Source organism: Rhipicephalus microplus, unplaced genomic scaffold (assembly GCF_043290135.1).
Source record: "Rhipicephalus microplus isolate Deutch F79 unplaced genomic scaffold, USDA_Rmic scaffold_23, whole genome shotgun sequence".
Taxonomy (NCBI): Eukaryota; Metazoa; Arthropoda; class Arachnida; order Ixodida; family Ixodidae; genus Rhipicephalus; species Rhipicephalus microplus.
In genome coordinates, this window is record NW_027464596.1 from 4501703 (window position 1) to 4517470 (window position 15768).

General features: G+C 43.8%; 1 protein-coding gene across 2 annotated transcripts in view; it reads left to right on the forward strand.

Moving 5' to 3' along the window:
* The window catches only part of LOC119169457 (A-kinase anchoring protein pkaap), a 91420-nt gene that overhangs the window by 45086 nt on the left and 30566 nt on the right, over nucleotides 1–15768 (forward strand). For both annotated transcript variants that reach the window (XM_037420523.2, XM_037420527.2), the window contains exons 4-7: nucleotides 2164–2262; nucleotides 5214–5292; nucleotides 8346–8469; nucleotides 10441–10574. In XM_037420523.2, the coding sequence (XP_037276420.2) occupies nucleotides 2164–2262; nucleotides 5214–5292; nucleotides 8346–8469; nucleotides 10441–10574 (436 nt within the window). The remainder of the gene's footprint in view (nucleotides 1–2163; nucleotides 2263–5213; nucleotides 5293–8345; nucleotides 8470–10440; nucleotides 10575–15768) is intronic.

A 15768-nucleotide genomic window follows, 5' to 3' on the forward strand; every position in this document is an offset into this window, starting at 1 on the left:
ATCTCTTGTTAAGCGTCTGTTGTTGAGATTACGCATGTTGCGCTTGCATGAGTTCGGTGAACACATTCAACAAACGAATGTCATTATAGGTCGGAATTTCATTCGCTATGCCAGTGTAGCAGCAACAAAAGTGGCATTAACACCCTATGTCATTCGCAACGAAAGGTCATTGACCTAAGAAGTGCTGTGTGACAGGGTTTTTAAACAACAGTTGTGAATTAGTACAGTCTCAACGCAAAAAGATTAGCACAAGTGACAGATAGCCAGTGTGGTAAAATTGCAGTGCACAGGGCTTTTGTACCCAAGCACGCAGGTGGTGATAGTGCCAAGCACATTCTATTTTCGGAAGCAGGTGTGGCCAGCAGAAAGCACTTTTAACAGACGACTTTCACTTGAAACGATAGCTTGCTTGTTGCTTATTGGTAAAAGCCACTCACCAATGTTGCTGTAAATGTGAGTTCATTTCTTGGGTTTTTTTTTTTCCTTCGCTCTAGATAACGGCCAGACAGACAGCTTTTCTGCTGACCCCCCCCCCCCCCCCTCCTTTCTCTTGCCCCAGAAAATAGAATGTGCTTGGCACTCGCTGTCGGAATGCTCGGCACGGGCCGCAATTTTCGCGCTCCGGCCGCAAGTCACTTGTGCTAATCTTTTTCTTTTGTGACTGTATCTAGTTGGAGCCATCACTTATAGTCATAGGTGACCAAGAACAGCTGTTGTATAATTGAATCTTGGGCAGTGCTCCTGTCATGTGAATGTCGCTCAGTGCACAATTAATACTGCTCGGCATCGAGCTTATGCATCACTGCTGGCCTATTTGTGCAGGAAGGAGACGGGAAGAAGTTGTGGTCATCAGATTTGATTCTGAGCTTCATTGTAAGAAACAGCTCTCTTTGAGAAATCTGAATGGCTTACCTCTTACCTCTTAGCTTCTGGCGGCAGATTGATTGCCGAATGTCAGTTTTCTCTTCCATAATCAATTATGCACCTTCTGCCATCTTTGTTGTCCATGTCTTTCTACTTAATTCACTTTGCTCTAACAACTGCTGGTCTCATGGTTAGCCGTATAGGCAGAGCGTTTCCCCAGGAAAGGTTCCACACTCAGTCAGACCAAGACAAATTTTACTCAGCTAAGGAGCTTCTTTTTCTGACAAATTTTCACGATTTTCTTAAAGCTTCAGGCTAGAAACATGTGGACATTAGTTTTTCCTTTGATGAACTGTGGGTACTGCCCCGGAAATACCAGTGTCTCACAAATAATTCTTGATCCTGATTGAGCTCTGTCAGTGTCTAAGTTCTTTTATTGCGGTTGGACTACTCACAGAAACAGTTGCGGTCGAGAAATATAATCTGATTTGGGCTCTGTTGCAATAAAAAATGACCGTTTAAGCTGATGTAACATGACAAGTAATCACTGTTACATCTGCAAAACGAATAACGATCAAAATGCTTGATGCGTAAAAAGACAGGTAGTAGTTTGTATGAACCCACCTGAACACAATTTATTAATGGAGGCTGTTTCATATATAAAACAAGCAGTTTCAATATTACGAAAACTTGGATTTCCCTTTGCACACCTGTGCTTGCAATTTAATGAGACAACGCAAGGTGTGTGTGAGCTGTGATAAATCTTTGTATGTAACCATCTAATTTGTTGTAAATATAAGTGTTTCACTACAGCTTAATTGTCTCTTCATAGACCTCTGCAATAGGTGGCAATAGTTTTTTTGAACACCTTGTTTTCCTGAAAAGAAGGCTAGGATATTATCTGCTGCGCCATTGATAATTTAGCTCATACTCTTTTTTTTGCAATAATGCTGTCAATGTAAGGGATTGTATAAAATCAGCACAATTTGCAAAGAACATGAGTTAAACGGCTTGTTGCACCTCTGTCATTTCAGTATGTCTCTTCAGCATGTAAATTTTTTTTTGCCTGTGAACCACTTGGCATGAATCCATGCTAGCTAGTCAACCTTGCACTTCGTACACGAGTACCTTTTCTTTTAGCCAGTGCTATGCTGTCAACTCATAATTGCCTTGTCATGCTACAAAATTTATTGCTTTCTGTGATTAGTTTCTATCTGCAGAGGAGTAAACATAACAGTGTGAATTGCTTGCCAGTCTACGTGACCTAGTGGCATCATGCTTTATCATGTCTCTCTGCAGGTCTTGGTCAAGATGCCATGCACATATACAACATGTACATTGCTCAAAACGCACCTCTTCCGATTGGTGTTCCAGATGACCTGCGGTGCCGCATTCAAGGTGAGGCTCAGTCAACGGAATCCTACCTAATAAATTAAAAACCATAATACACATAAGGATGTTGTTCAACTTTCTGCGTGGCACAGCTCCACATTTGGCAAAAAATTGTTGAAGTTAAGCTCAGCTTGTTGACGATACTTTGGATTTTGTTTGTATAGTGCCATTAAGCTTCACTTATAAAATAAATAGCTGAGGTTTTGTAATAATATGCAATTACATTATTGCCTATGTTTACTTTAGAAAATATTAGGCAGCAATAAGTTTTGCAATTCTTTATTAGAGTTAAGATGTTTGTCACAGAAATAGTTAAGCAAAACGAAGGGTTTTGAGAAAGAGACAAATGAAGGGATAAAAAATCGTTTGGAAAATTGAGGGACACTTAAGCTTTGCTTTTAAGAGTTGAACGCAATAGCGAAATCTGGCCCTTAGTGCGTCCTTCAATCGCTAAGTGCTTATATATTAATATGTTTGTTACACACACACACACATGCCCACACATACGCACACAAACATGAGCGCACAAGCGCGACGTATCTATAGTAATGCAGTGACTGTGCAGTGTGGCCACTTCCTTCTGCTAGAACGGCACTCTGCTGAAGTCGAGACAGTGCCTCACAGATGGCACGCGCTCACACGCATGTTAATGGTACATACAAGTTTTTGATCAAAAGCAAGAGTCCCATGGCCTCCAAGATACACGCCACACGCTCACCATCTCGGAGGCTATAAAGAGTCTCGTGACTACAAAACTACGCGAAAAAGCGACAAGAAACGGAGGAGGTACACACACAAGCGTAGTGTATGTGCGTGTGCCTTCTCTGTTCTGCGCTGCGCTGGCCTTTTTCAACGTAGTTTGATGGCCTCCCAAATGTGCCTACAAATAGCCTAATGGTCTTGTTTTCGTCGTGACACCTTTCAAACAAAATGTGCTAAGGAGACTCCTTCCACTGCATGGCATTTATGTACAGTAGTGTTTTGTCCCGAATCAGCTGCAAGTAAAATTGTGGCTTTGTAGTAGAACACCTGCTTACCACCCGAACGGCCCGGGTTCCATCCTCAATGGGACCAAAAATTTTATTCTTTATTTTATTTGCTTCTTTCTCTATTTTTTGCTCACTGCCAATGGTGTTAAAAAGTGCCAATGGTACACAATAAAGTACACAAGTGTCACAGTAGTACACAAGCGTCAGTGGTACACACAAAATGCTGATGGCATACAAGAGTGGAAATGTAGAAGATTTGATGAAGTACATGCACAAATCAGCTTGCTCTCAATATTCTACAAAATGGCCATGAACACAATTTTGAATTGGGTTAGATGAGCACTTGAAGGTAATAAACGTGGAAAGATCACTGGTTTCAGGAAGGGATACTCTACGATAGATCACAGCCATGTGGTTCATGAGCAGGGAATTTTCTCAGTGCTACAAATCTCTTTATATAGATTTAATTTACTAAAAAGAAAAAGGATTTCAAATTGGTATAGACACCCGCTGTGTTGTAGGCATTGCATCATGAAAGAGGACTAAACACGCACGAATACTTTAACTGACGTACTAAAACTGCCACCTCGCTTCTCGAGTAGGCAAACAAAGGAACTATCAGCCTGAAGGATGTCTCAACTAACAGAGTGCTGCGCGGGACGCGCAGCACAGTCACAGCCAAAGCTGGAAGAGCGGACTTTCAAAGCCTTTTCTAAACACTTCTTGGGTAACAGCTGTAAGCACACTTGCTGGATCCCCACTTTGCCATAAATAATCATACTAATTTTTGAATAGTAGGCCAGCATTCACCATGCTATCCTTCGTCATTCTTCGGAGAAGTGTAGTATCTGCTACACGCTTGCTAGGAATTTTGTGCAATTTTCTATGCAGTGGCTGACGACAACAAAGAATTATACCTGAAGTGTGTATGCACCATGGTTAATATGTGATCAAGAACATCGTGATGCGATCACAATAAATTGGAAAACTGGAAACATCAAAAATGCCAGGCCGGCACGGGATGCGGAGCACAGTCACAGCGAAAGCTGGAAGAAGCTTTCGCTGTGAAATGCTACTCAGGGGGACCGCCAAGATTTGAAGAACCGCCAACCGAGCCGCTGGTTTACAGTATCATAAGAAATCTTGTACCGTTCCCCCCCCCCCCCCCCTCTTTTTTTTTTCTTCTGCTTGTTCTTAATCTGGTCAGGACAGTGCTTTTCTGTTGTTCTTAGCTCATAGTATGCACTGTTTCATGAAAATACCACTTAGTGTGCTGAAGACAGGTAGTTACAAGAAAAGCAGCTGCTATATCAAAAAAATATTTTACAAAATGCTGTATTTGTTCCTTGAAGCACTGTCTTTTTCTGAACTCTGCTCAGAGCTCATCAAAAATAGCCATACTATGTCCAGAATGTGGGGTGATGAATCAGGCTAGTTGGTGGTAGTTCGCAATCTCTTGCTGCGCTGTGGACGATGAGATGAGGATGAGATGGCGACTACAGGACAGGTGGCGGGTAGCACCTGTCCTCGAGCTACAGCACTAAATGTAAAAATATTTGGATGGATGAGAAAAAAAAAAAGATTCTGACACATATCGGCAGTGTTTGTGTTGTGATCTTCGTCCTAGTCTCTTCATAAAAGTGTTGCAGTTTCTCAAGTACAAACTACCATTAACTCACTCAAGCTGTTGGGGTTGCACGGAGGTGCCATTCTTTTTTAAAGTGCATTAAATCATAGCAGCTCTCTTCACCCATTCTAAACTTAATTTTCAGGTAGGGTTTGCGGGGGGGGGGGGGGGGTTTGTTTTTCAATTGTTCTGGTTGGATCATCTTGCGCTGCTTTAATGTCTTGAGTTTGCCAAGCCTTTCTGACAGCTTTGGCAGCGGCAAAACTTATATGACAAATCTTGGCCATTAAACCGTTGCTGCCGTGGGTCATGGACTAATCTATTTTCCTGGGGCTTTCCAGATTCTGTGTCTCGAAGCCCAGTTAAGCCGGAATGCTTTTTTGAGGCACAGCAGTTTGCAGTAAACCAAATGGAGAAAGAGTGAGTGCTGGAGTTTTTGTTTGCTTTTCAACCAGTCTACTAGTTGGTTTGTGTGACAAACCAGTTACCACTGAAATGCAAAAGAAAATTTTTTATCTGTGCAGTACTGTATTGGTGAGCTGTGTAGAAGTTCTTTCAGACAAGTTTGCAGTGTGGGTGGGTCATTCCATTGCATGATACTAGTAGCTTTTAAAAGGAAGCTTCTCTCTAAAAGAGTTGTACCGTAAAAACCGGAATATGGGTCAACCCCCCAAACTTTGATTCTCCAAAAAAGAAAATTTAAGAAACCTCAAAGTATCGCGACACACCCTTACCTTGGTAAATACGCGACACAACCAGTTGCACTGTGGTGACATATCTTTTTATTTGGATACTAATCTTATGTAGCTTTTTTTTTGCACACTAACGCTAGAAGACCACAAAGTGCTGTCACTCAGACTCGTCGGAACTTGAGTCTGACTACGTCTGTTTTTCACTGGTAACACTCCAAAGTGCATCGTCTTCAGTTCCATCCAATGCGTTACTGATAGAGCATTTGCAGAAAGACAGAAGCACGCCGCCTCAGCGCAAAGCCCTTCCGCTTCATAAATCGGCACACCCACGATGGTTATCCCTTGAATTGCTCCCTCGTGAGCCCAGAGTCCTGTGCTATCTGGAGTTTTCTCATGGATGCACTCCGCTGTTACGGGTAGCGACCTTTCACACAGTTCCTGGACGAATTCGGCGAGTAGCGTTTCCAGTTCAGGGTACTCCGCAGTCCATCCATGAAACGATGTTTTTTTTTGTTGTTGTTGCTGCAGGATGTAATGCACTGCTTTTAGCTGCTCCATTTAATATCAGACGCTTTTCTCCAAGGCATCGAACTCCTGTTGTGCTGCCAGGTTTCCGTGCGCTTCGGCATACTCTATAACTTTTTCTTATAGCCTATCGTAAACTGCTGTTGACCACCACTTATTTCTGAAGGAAATGGAAAAGAGAAGACAGCAGGCTGACAGCAGATAACCGAGGCAAAATGGCATTTCTAGAACACTGTAGGCCTCGCCTAGCCTTGCTCAACAGCACCGTTACTGATGATCACGATGGCAATGAAGGCTTTCGGCTTTGGAGGCCCATTGTTGTGAGTCTTCCGCATTTTTTTCTGTCAATGACCAGTATATAAGACGAGGGTCGACTTATAATTGCGCTTTTTTTTTAACTTGATCTATATTCTAGTTATTATGGTACCAGATTTACTCGAATGTAAAGTGAGTTTTTTGTTAGAAGGGCCAGTGTAGGGGCTAGTTGGTTTATTGCACGCTGTCTTTTTTTATTTTTCCTTTCACTCTATACATATCTATCATGGTTTCATCGAATAAACAATTTTTAGTTCGTGCTCATGTGTGTTCTAATTGTACCTCCGTGTGTCTTTTTTTTGTGTGTGTGTGAAATTTAGCACGTCGCAAGTGTCAACCAAGTTTTTTTTTTCTTTTTTCTCCCCCGAGATTTTTGCTATCTGAATTCAACCTATGCATTTGTGTCCAATACCTAAATTCAATTTCTCTGATCCGTGCAATGGTGCATGCACTGTTTTTTATTTTACTTTATGTTTTTCCCTGGACTTGATGAAAAGTCGCCCCTCGCATTTCAACTGTGGTCGCATTACAAACGAATAAAAAAGGTACCATCATGAGAACTACGACAGGGAACAAGAGAGCATGTGACAAATAGCCGTAAACCCCAGTTCAATCAATTATCAGATAGCACGGGGTAAAACAAGGTGGAAAGTGCAGCACTTTTCCAAGAACTGTCATGCTTCTCGTTTTATGATATGCAAAACATATATCGCAAATAATATCTTTATGTTGTTGCCCTTGTTTTAGCGCTCACACAAAGCAAAAGGCTTCTTTTCTTTAAATCATGCTATGTTGCTTGTTAATTTTATGTGCTGCACACACATACATAAGCAGATGGAATTGACATTAGTGGCATTTATTAAGCCATGTTTGCTAAGACTAATCTTTGTATATGAGAGTACATCTTGGCAACACTGTAAAATACCTACGTATACATTGCTCTCTAAGCTTCAAGATTCAATCGTAAAGCAAATAAAAGCTTAGCTTTGGAACTTACCGGGCTTAAGGTCATGACGACGTCATAGATTTGAAGCAGATGGAAACCGCGTTCACAGGTGCCGCCACGTTCACTTTTTTTACTGGCACTGAATTCTGCTCCCTTTTACTTGCCCAATGTACGTGCGCAGGCACTATGATGGCGCTGAGCAGACGACGTGGTGCAGGCGGAGACATGTTGAGCAGTGCTGCCAAAGGCCACGTTCCGGGAACTGAAAGGCCAGGTGCATGTAGTGCCATCTCATTTAAATTGTGCAATTCAGCTGCGGAAAATCGTCTTTGGCATACCCCTTTTTACTTGCAAGCAGCCTGCAATGCATAGTCAGCTGCTCTTTATCGGAAACGGCGAGCTGTACACGCATACATTTAGTGGGACATTTTCCACATCGCCACTGCCACATATCGCTACAGTGATGGCTGCTAATCCGTGCCTTAAGTTTGAGGCTATTCAACACGCACTCGTATGTTGCCACTCGTACTGCTCACGTACATGTAATCATACTGTGGTTCATGCTCAGACTGGGCTGCAGTGGCATTCACTTTGCCATGTCACTGGAGTTACGGCAGACTTTTACCTTTAAAACAAAGCTTGCTATTCGATGTCTTTAGAGGATGTGATTCGTGGTAGTAGTTTGTTGATAATATGATGGTGGTGGGTGCAACAGGATAGGCATTGAGAAAAGGAAGGCTGCCAGGGTGTTAAGTACACTGACCAGTTGGCACAAGCAATGACTGCATCGAGGTGCAGTGACGAAGTGGAGTCAGCACATGTGCCCAAAGGTGGAGTTATATGCCGATGGTAAACCTGCCATGACTGCAGAGTAGATGGAGGGATTCACGTAACCCGATTACATCAAGTGCATGGAATATGCTCATCTTTGTGTGTGTTACTGTACTTTATGCAGTATTACTTGAATTATTGATGTTTTGCTGTCCACTTTGTAGCTTGTACCCAAGCTTTCTTAGGAGCCCGTACCACTGCAAACACCAGGTGGATGTGCTCACGAGCGGAAACGTGTCGCTGGCCGACATCTTGTACAACGATTCAGCACTTTTCTACTTCATGGAGGTGCGTATATGCACAAACTCATGCTCCCATATGGAGATCAACGCACTGTATTGCTTTTGGTAGTCCTCTTAGTAAAACTAATTGTTGGGCTAGTTGTTGCATGCTTATTAAAATATAAAAAAAATACTTGTATCAAGGAAAGATCGAGACAGAAAAAAAAAGGGCTTCCTTTTTTGTTCTGTCCCCAGTCTTTGTTACACTTTTTTTGTATTTCAGCGATCATAGGCCTATGTTATGTACAGCCAATGTCATATGAGAACCAACAATGTTATTGCCACTTTTTTTTAATATAATATACGGTCCACCAAGACATTTAAGTGACACATTCCCGTCATGGAAATGATGTCGAAAAAATGCACACAGACGGCAAAGAAAGAAAGAACACCATCAACAGTAGTCGAACCCACGGCCCCTCAGCACACGACAACAGGTGCCGGGCTAACATCCACTATATTATGGTCACGCACTCGGGAGAGCTTTACAAACGCAACTTTTGTATCTTCACTTTCTCACTCGGCGCTCTTGGTTGCCGAAGTGGTGCTGCCCTCTGGGAGCGATAACGTAAAGTAATGCATCACGACCGTGGCCTCTGTGATTGGCTCCCTCAACGCATCATCATTGTGCCTCTGTCCTCCTTGATGAGTTTCCATTAGGAGAAGTGCAATTTTGTCAACGTCTTATCATACTGCGAGGAGGTAATCTTAGCCCAAGCATCAGCCTCACTCATAGCATTCATCCATGCCTGAAATAGCTCTGCAATGCGCACTTATCTTCCCTGACTGTAGCACCTCATTCCCTGCTTACGCTCATCCCGAGAAGAATCACAGCTAGACTACAGGGTAGGCATGAAAGTGCAGTGCATTACCCACAAGTTCGGCATTGGCGCCCAATAACTCTTTAACATGCCTCGAGATGGCGGCCTTAACCCACATTTTGCATACAATCAGTGACTGTCTTTGGGCTGTCACACCTTTTTTTTTTTTTTTTTCAGATTATGCTCTCACTGTTAACTGCAACAGCTACCATAAGTGTTTGTTTAGTAATTGATCATGAAGATAAGTTGTCGAGATAAAGATGTATCATCAAGCCTCAGCAGGATCCACGTTACAGGATGCTATAGCTGCCAAACAACAAAAGACTTTGTGCAAGCGCTCTTTTATCAGTCAACAGTAAAAATTAAACTTGTTTTTTGAGGACACATTTTATTTTTGTGTTAAGGCGACGAAAGGATCCGCCATGTTTTTTTTTTCTTCTCTTTAAATGCATGGGAAGGACAGAAAGTGTTCATGTATTTACTACCAAAGCTGTGTAGAATTAGAGAGAAGCATTTATACAAAACACCTCTTTACAATACAGTGTATTCGCAAAAGAAACAATGTGTTCTGTAGATTTAGTAGTGTTGGACATTCCATGTGCACAATGTAGTCGCTCAATAAATTTTTAAAACATTAGTATACTTGTAAGCAAGCTTGCTTGAATTTTGGATAGGACAAGAGAAGTGCATGGCTTAAATCAACCTAGAGACCAAGCTGGTTTCATAAAGGGGTCCTCCACAATGGATCACAACCATGCATTAAATCGGTTGAGAAATGTGCTAAGTTCAGCAAATTGCTCTGTATTACTTTGGTAGACTGTTAAATGCATTCAGCTCAATACATACACGAGCAGTTCTGAGGCAATGTGTTGTCAAGAAACATACGTGAATACATTGGCTGTTGTTGCAGACAAAGCATTCTATTTAGTATGCACAATTGCAGCGGCTGCTCTACAAGCAGTTATCATTGTCTTTTCATATGTATTTATCTAGCTGTTGGTCTGATAAGTCATGAACATACTTGAACTTACCCAGCTTTTACGTGTTCTGAAGATATATTTGTGCAATGCCTATAGTGAAGTGCAGCGCAGGTGGGCTTTCACACTGTGCACTCGCTGGTCCCAATGTTCTGTTGATTGTTGCGCTCGGTTGTTCAGTTTATGGAGCAGGAGCAGAGCCGACACCTGGTGGACTTTCTGCTCATGGCGGATAACTTTAAGAACCAACTGTTGGCCAAGGGAAGCTACAACCCGACTCAGGCCCAGGACGATGCCATGGTCATCTACGACAAGTGAGTTCCGACAGACTACTTGTTGTGCTCTGCTACGCTAGGTTGCAGGCTCTAAGGTGGAGCTGTCTAATAATGCGGGCGAATACACTTGTGAATATCGAATTAGGTGGACTTTGTATTGTCTGAAATGAATCCACATATTACTAGTTAAGGCAAAGTCTCTCTTGTTACACTGTGCTTCATTCAGACTAGGGTCTTAAGGTAAAACTCTAGGTTGAAATTTTGATTGCTAGCTTTGAGACAGCTTACCGAGATCTGAGTGTATGATAGCCAACATATGCAATGCCTTCTTAATGCTAGTTCAAAATTTGGGTAATGCAGAATAATTCTTAATTTTAACAGTTGTGAGAAATTTTTAATTTACACATTATATTCTTTGCATTATTTAGCACTTTGGCTTTCTTGAGTGAGACACATTAAACAAAAATGGTTGGTTAGAAACTAATGTAGAATAGAAAAGTGCTATAGTGCAACCCCATTAATTTAGTTCATTTAGTATTTTGCAGTGGAATCGTACGGGATTCAATCATAAGAAGGCGTCCCTGCAGCAGTTTGTTAGAACGGGCAATGTGAAACCTCAGATTATCATGTTGCAGGAAACTCTGACATCCAACGTAACCTTGACCGGTTTCAAAGCGGAGGTTAAAGATAGTGAAAAGGGCAGGCGGCTCGCAGCACTTACAGCAGAAGGTTGGGGTATGTTAGGCATGATCTTCACATGGTGGATTGCAGGATTGATTATATAATGGTCGAGGTGATTTTAGGTCGGCAAGGAGCAAGTCAGAGGAGTGTTTACCTGCTTAACTTGTGCAGCAGCCCCAGTGACACGAAACAGAGTTTCAAAGCTCTCTTGAGCAAGGCAGCCAATCTCGCTAAGGATGTATCATTGCGTATTAGAGGGGACTTCATGCGCCCTATCATGTGTGGAAATATGTCTATAGCACAACCAAAGGCGAGAAACTATGGCAACAGGCCCTAGACTTAAATTTATCTCTTCGTATCCCACTCGTTGCGGCACGGTGACATATAGAGATTTGACACCAGATCTTACTTTTGTTCGTTGGGTGGCGGATTCGTCATGGTCAAATTCAAATAAGTCGAGCCAGCTTATAACGAACCTGAGCGTGACGCGGCATCCGTTCACTGTGTCCCGAAGTTCGTAGTAAATGAAACACAGCTTTTTAAAAGAATTGCGAGTGAATACACAAACTTTTTTTCCCCAAAAAGTCCATGATGCATGTGTTTCGAAGAACAAAAGCGATAAGGGCGGGCTCGAGTACATTTAAAACGGCAGGGTGATCGTTCGCCGAGGCCCGTGGCATTACTGCATGAGGCAATGGCTCCAAAGTTTTGTCGTTCTCGTAATCCAATTCCTCCAAATCGCTCTAGCTACGCACTTCATTCACAATGCCCCAATCCGTGCACGGTTCTGCAGTGTCTGCATCATCATCGGCTGTAATTAAACCATCGCAACAGATGTCCCACCCGCTCTACCAGGTCGGAGTCGACGACACGCGGCCACAAATCACCGACGCAGTTGAAAATCTTCAGGCTCGGCATCGGGCCCGACGTCAACGAAGTCGGCCTCGCGAAAACAGTTTCGCGCGCATGTAGCCGTCACCGCCGCCCACAATGTATTCACCATCTCCACAGCTGAATACAGGGATGCCCGAAGCGGCAAGTTAGCTGCCAGGTGGTCAACAGCTATGAGCAAGGACTCCGCAACATGGCACCTAACACACGGATTACGCTCAAGCCAAACGGTCACACTTTGGACGTTTTGTTGAGCGGCAGGAAAAGGCGTGCTAGTCCTCCCGTCGGCCATCATGAAAACACACGCACACCAAGAGCGAGCAAGTCGCGTACACGCGACACACATGCCAGAACGCATGGAACAGCTCTGGGCCCGTATCCTGTCAGAAAACGAAACTAATTCGAGCCAGCGTGGCGGGCGTGGCGGAGCGGTGGAGACGGGCGAAGGGGTTGTTATCAAGAGAAGAGAGCAGACTTGCGAGGGAAGGGCAAGGAGTTGCGATAAAGAGAGGAGAGGATGCGGCGGGAGGGCAACCTTGAAAACCAAAACACACGGGAAGGAGGCAGGTTGGGTAGCTTGCTTGAGGTCTGCGAAACTCGCACGTAGAAAAACTTGGAAAGAGTGCATGGCCGCCTGAATCTGTGCGCGCGGCTGTGTTCGAAGAATCGGCGGCCGTGGTCAAAAATCATTTTTTTGCACCGGCGAGTTTGCGTGGCCTCACGAACTTCGATATTTCGCGATTCGTTCCACGCAAAATAACAGCCGTTTTCGCGCTTCCGCACGCGCGCGGAAGGCATGCTGAGCTGAGTGCGAAGTGAGCGAAAACAAGTCCTAAACACGAAACGAATCCCAAATTATCAGAGTTGGTGCAATAGCGTACGCGCGTGAACAAGACGTAGACTATCGGATACAGTCGGTGGCTACGATGTTGGCAAATGGTCTGGCCACTCCAGGCCGGCGACGCCAACGACAGTACCAGCGATCAAAAACAGGGTAGATGGCCGACTGGTCTTCGAAAGATCGGTGGCATTGTGAAAACACGGGCCTCGTCTGTTGATGAGGGGTGCTCAGAGTAGCAAAGGGACAAAGGACGGAGGGTAGCATAACAAAAAGCGGTCGGGGAGAGCGGCAACTACACGGGCGTGGAGGCAGGGTCGGCGTTTAACAATAAGAATGTATGGGCACCTCTGCGATGCCTGATCGGTGGTCGAAATTGGTGTCCCCGGAAAGTCGGCAGACCGGTGACTCCGTTCACTGTTACCGATCAGCGGCGCTCGGAGACGTTCGTTGTAAGTGCGATTTTGTGCCATTGAACCAATGTATATTTTCACGGTCACGCGGATATAGTTCGTTTTAAGCGAAAGTTTGTTTTAAGTGGGGCCGTTATATGTGGGCTCGACTGTATAGGTTTTGGCAGCGATCATTACATACTTATGATTACTTCAGAGGTGGCTCCTAAAAAGGAGCGAACATTTAAGCTTGTTGACTGGAATGCATTTAGTAAACGGAGAGGACAGAGAAACGAAGGGGAATGAGTTGACCTTGGAACAGTGAACTAGTCAGCTCAAGAGTGACGTTGAGGCAACCACTAAGGAGCTATAGACACAAATCAAATGGATATTCGTCTGGCATACTTGTTGGAAACGAAGCAGTCACTGTTGGCGAGATGGAAGGGTCAGCGTTTGAAAAGAAGGCTTAGAAAGTGTATAGCGATGGTTAATGAAGAAATTGAAGACCACTGTCGGGTATTGTGCAAGCAGCAATTTGATGAAGTATGCAATTCTGTGGATGGTGGTATTAAAAGGGGGGGCACCTGGAATTTACTCAGACATTTACTGGATGAGATCAATTTCAAGTCTAATCAGAGGACGGTGATAGGTAAGCTGGTTCATGAGGCCTGCCGAAACTCATCAGAGGAAAAGGTGCTGAAGAATTTGGCTGAGAGATACCTTCCACTGCAAACCTGCCAGAATACATCTGACGTCCGTTTGGAATATAGTGGGGATGAGAATATATTTATGGATAAGGAATTTACTGAAAGTGATATAAGGATGGCATTGCAGGATCTTAATAGTCGATCGGCATCAGGGCGGGATGGCATTTCTAATAAAATGTTAAGGAATTTAGACGAGGGGCCTATTGAGTTCCTTACGCGGGAGATAATTAGCCGATGGAAGGATGGATCTTTCCCAGAAGAGTGGAAACTTGAGACTACTCTTCTCATACCAAAACTAGGCAAGAGCGTAGGGCTGGAATATCTCAGACCGATTTCGCTAACATCGTGTTTGGGGAAAGTCGCTGGGCATGTCATTTTAAATAGGTTAACTCGTTATGTTGAGGACAATGGGGTCTTTTCGCACTCGATGATAGGTTTTCGTCTTGGCCTCTCGACTCAAGATGCCATGCTTAGGATTAAGCATTACCTACTTGATCGGCAGACAAGGGATACTAAGGTACTACTTGGACTTGATGTGGAAAAAGCTTTCGACAATATTCGATACTCCTTCATTTTACTGGTGCTGTCAGACTTGAATCTAGGGCAACGGCTTTTTCTCTTTGTTAAGGCTTTTCTTGAGGATAGAAGGACATGTCTCAGGTTGGGGGAGATCAAGTCTTCGGTCTTCAAATAGGGTTGTAGTGGTACACCACAAGGATCCGTACTCTCGCCAATGTTGTTCAATCTGGCGATGTCAAAGCTAGCTAACGTACTGGACGCTGTTGAGGGTATTGGCTATACTATCTACGCGGACAACGTCACAGTATGGAGTGTCTGTGGTAGTGACGGAGAGCTTGAGGCTAGGCTGCAGGAGGTGATAACACTTATGGAAAACTGTTTGGCTCGTATGGGACTCAAGTGCTCCTCTGAAAAGTCAGGGTTGTTGACCTTCAAATCGAAGAAGTTAGGTCGTAGGCCGAAGAATTGGGTAACGGAAGTTGACACTTGCATCACAGTTCGTACTAGCAATGGGTCATGGGTACCAAAATTAGATGCTCTTAGGGTCTTTGGTTTTGTAATTCAAGCAAACGAATTGTATAATATAACTATTCAGCGTATTACCAAAAAGACACAGGAGGTCATAAGACTTATCCGAAGGATCTCTGACAGGCATAGAGGATTGGGAGAAGAAGATGTGATGCGCTTGGTTTACGCATTTATTTTGTGCCATTTTTCATGCGTAGCTGCTATGATAAATTGGAAAAAAGGGGAGAAAGACAAATTGGAAGCTTTAATTAGAAAGGCCATTTAGGCGGCGCTTGGTTTTCCTGTGAGTACATCAAATGATATGTTGTTGCGGCTGGGTTTGCATAATAGTCTTGATGAAATTGCCGAGGCTCAGCGTATAGCACAGAGAGAGCGGTTGCTGGGTACACCAGCTGGTAGGTATATCTTACAGTCAATAGGAGAATCGGTGGCGAATCGTGGTGGTGGGCGCCTATACGAGTTAACCATGAACATCAGGGCTAATATCATGGTTCGCCTGTCTCCGCGAAATGTGCACCCTATGCATAATGTTGGGAGGCGAATGGTGACAGCTAGGGCTTTGTTGCGCGAGTCAAAGGATCAGGAGGGAGAGTCTGCGTTTGTTGACACAGCATGAATTAACGGGAAAGATGCTTACTCGCTGGTGGTGATAGATGAGAAAGGGCGCGTTCGAAATG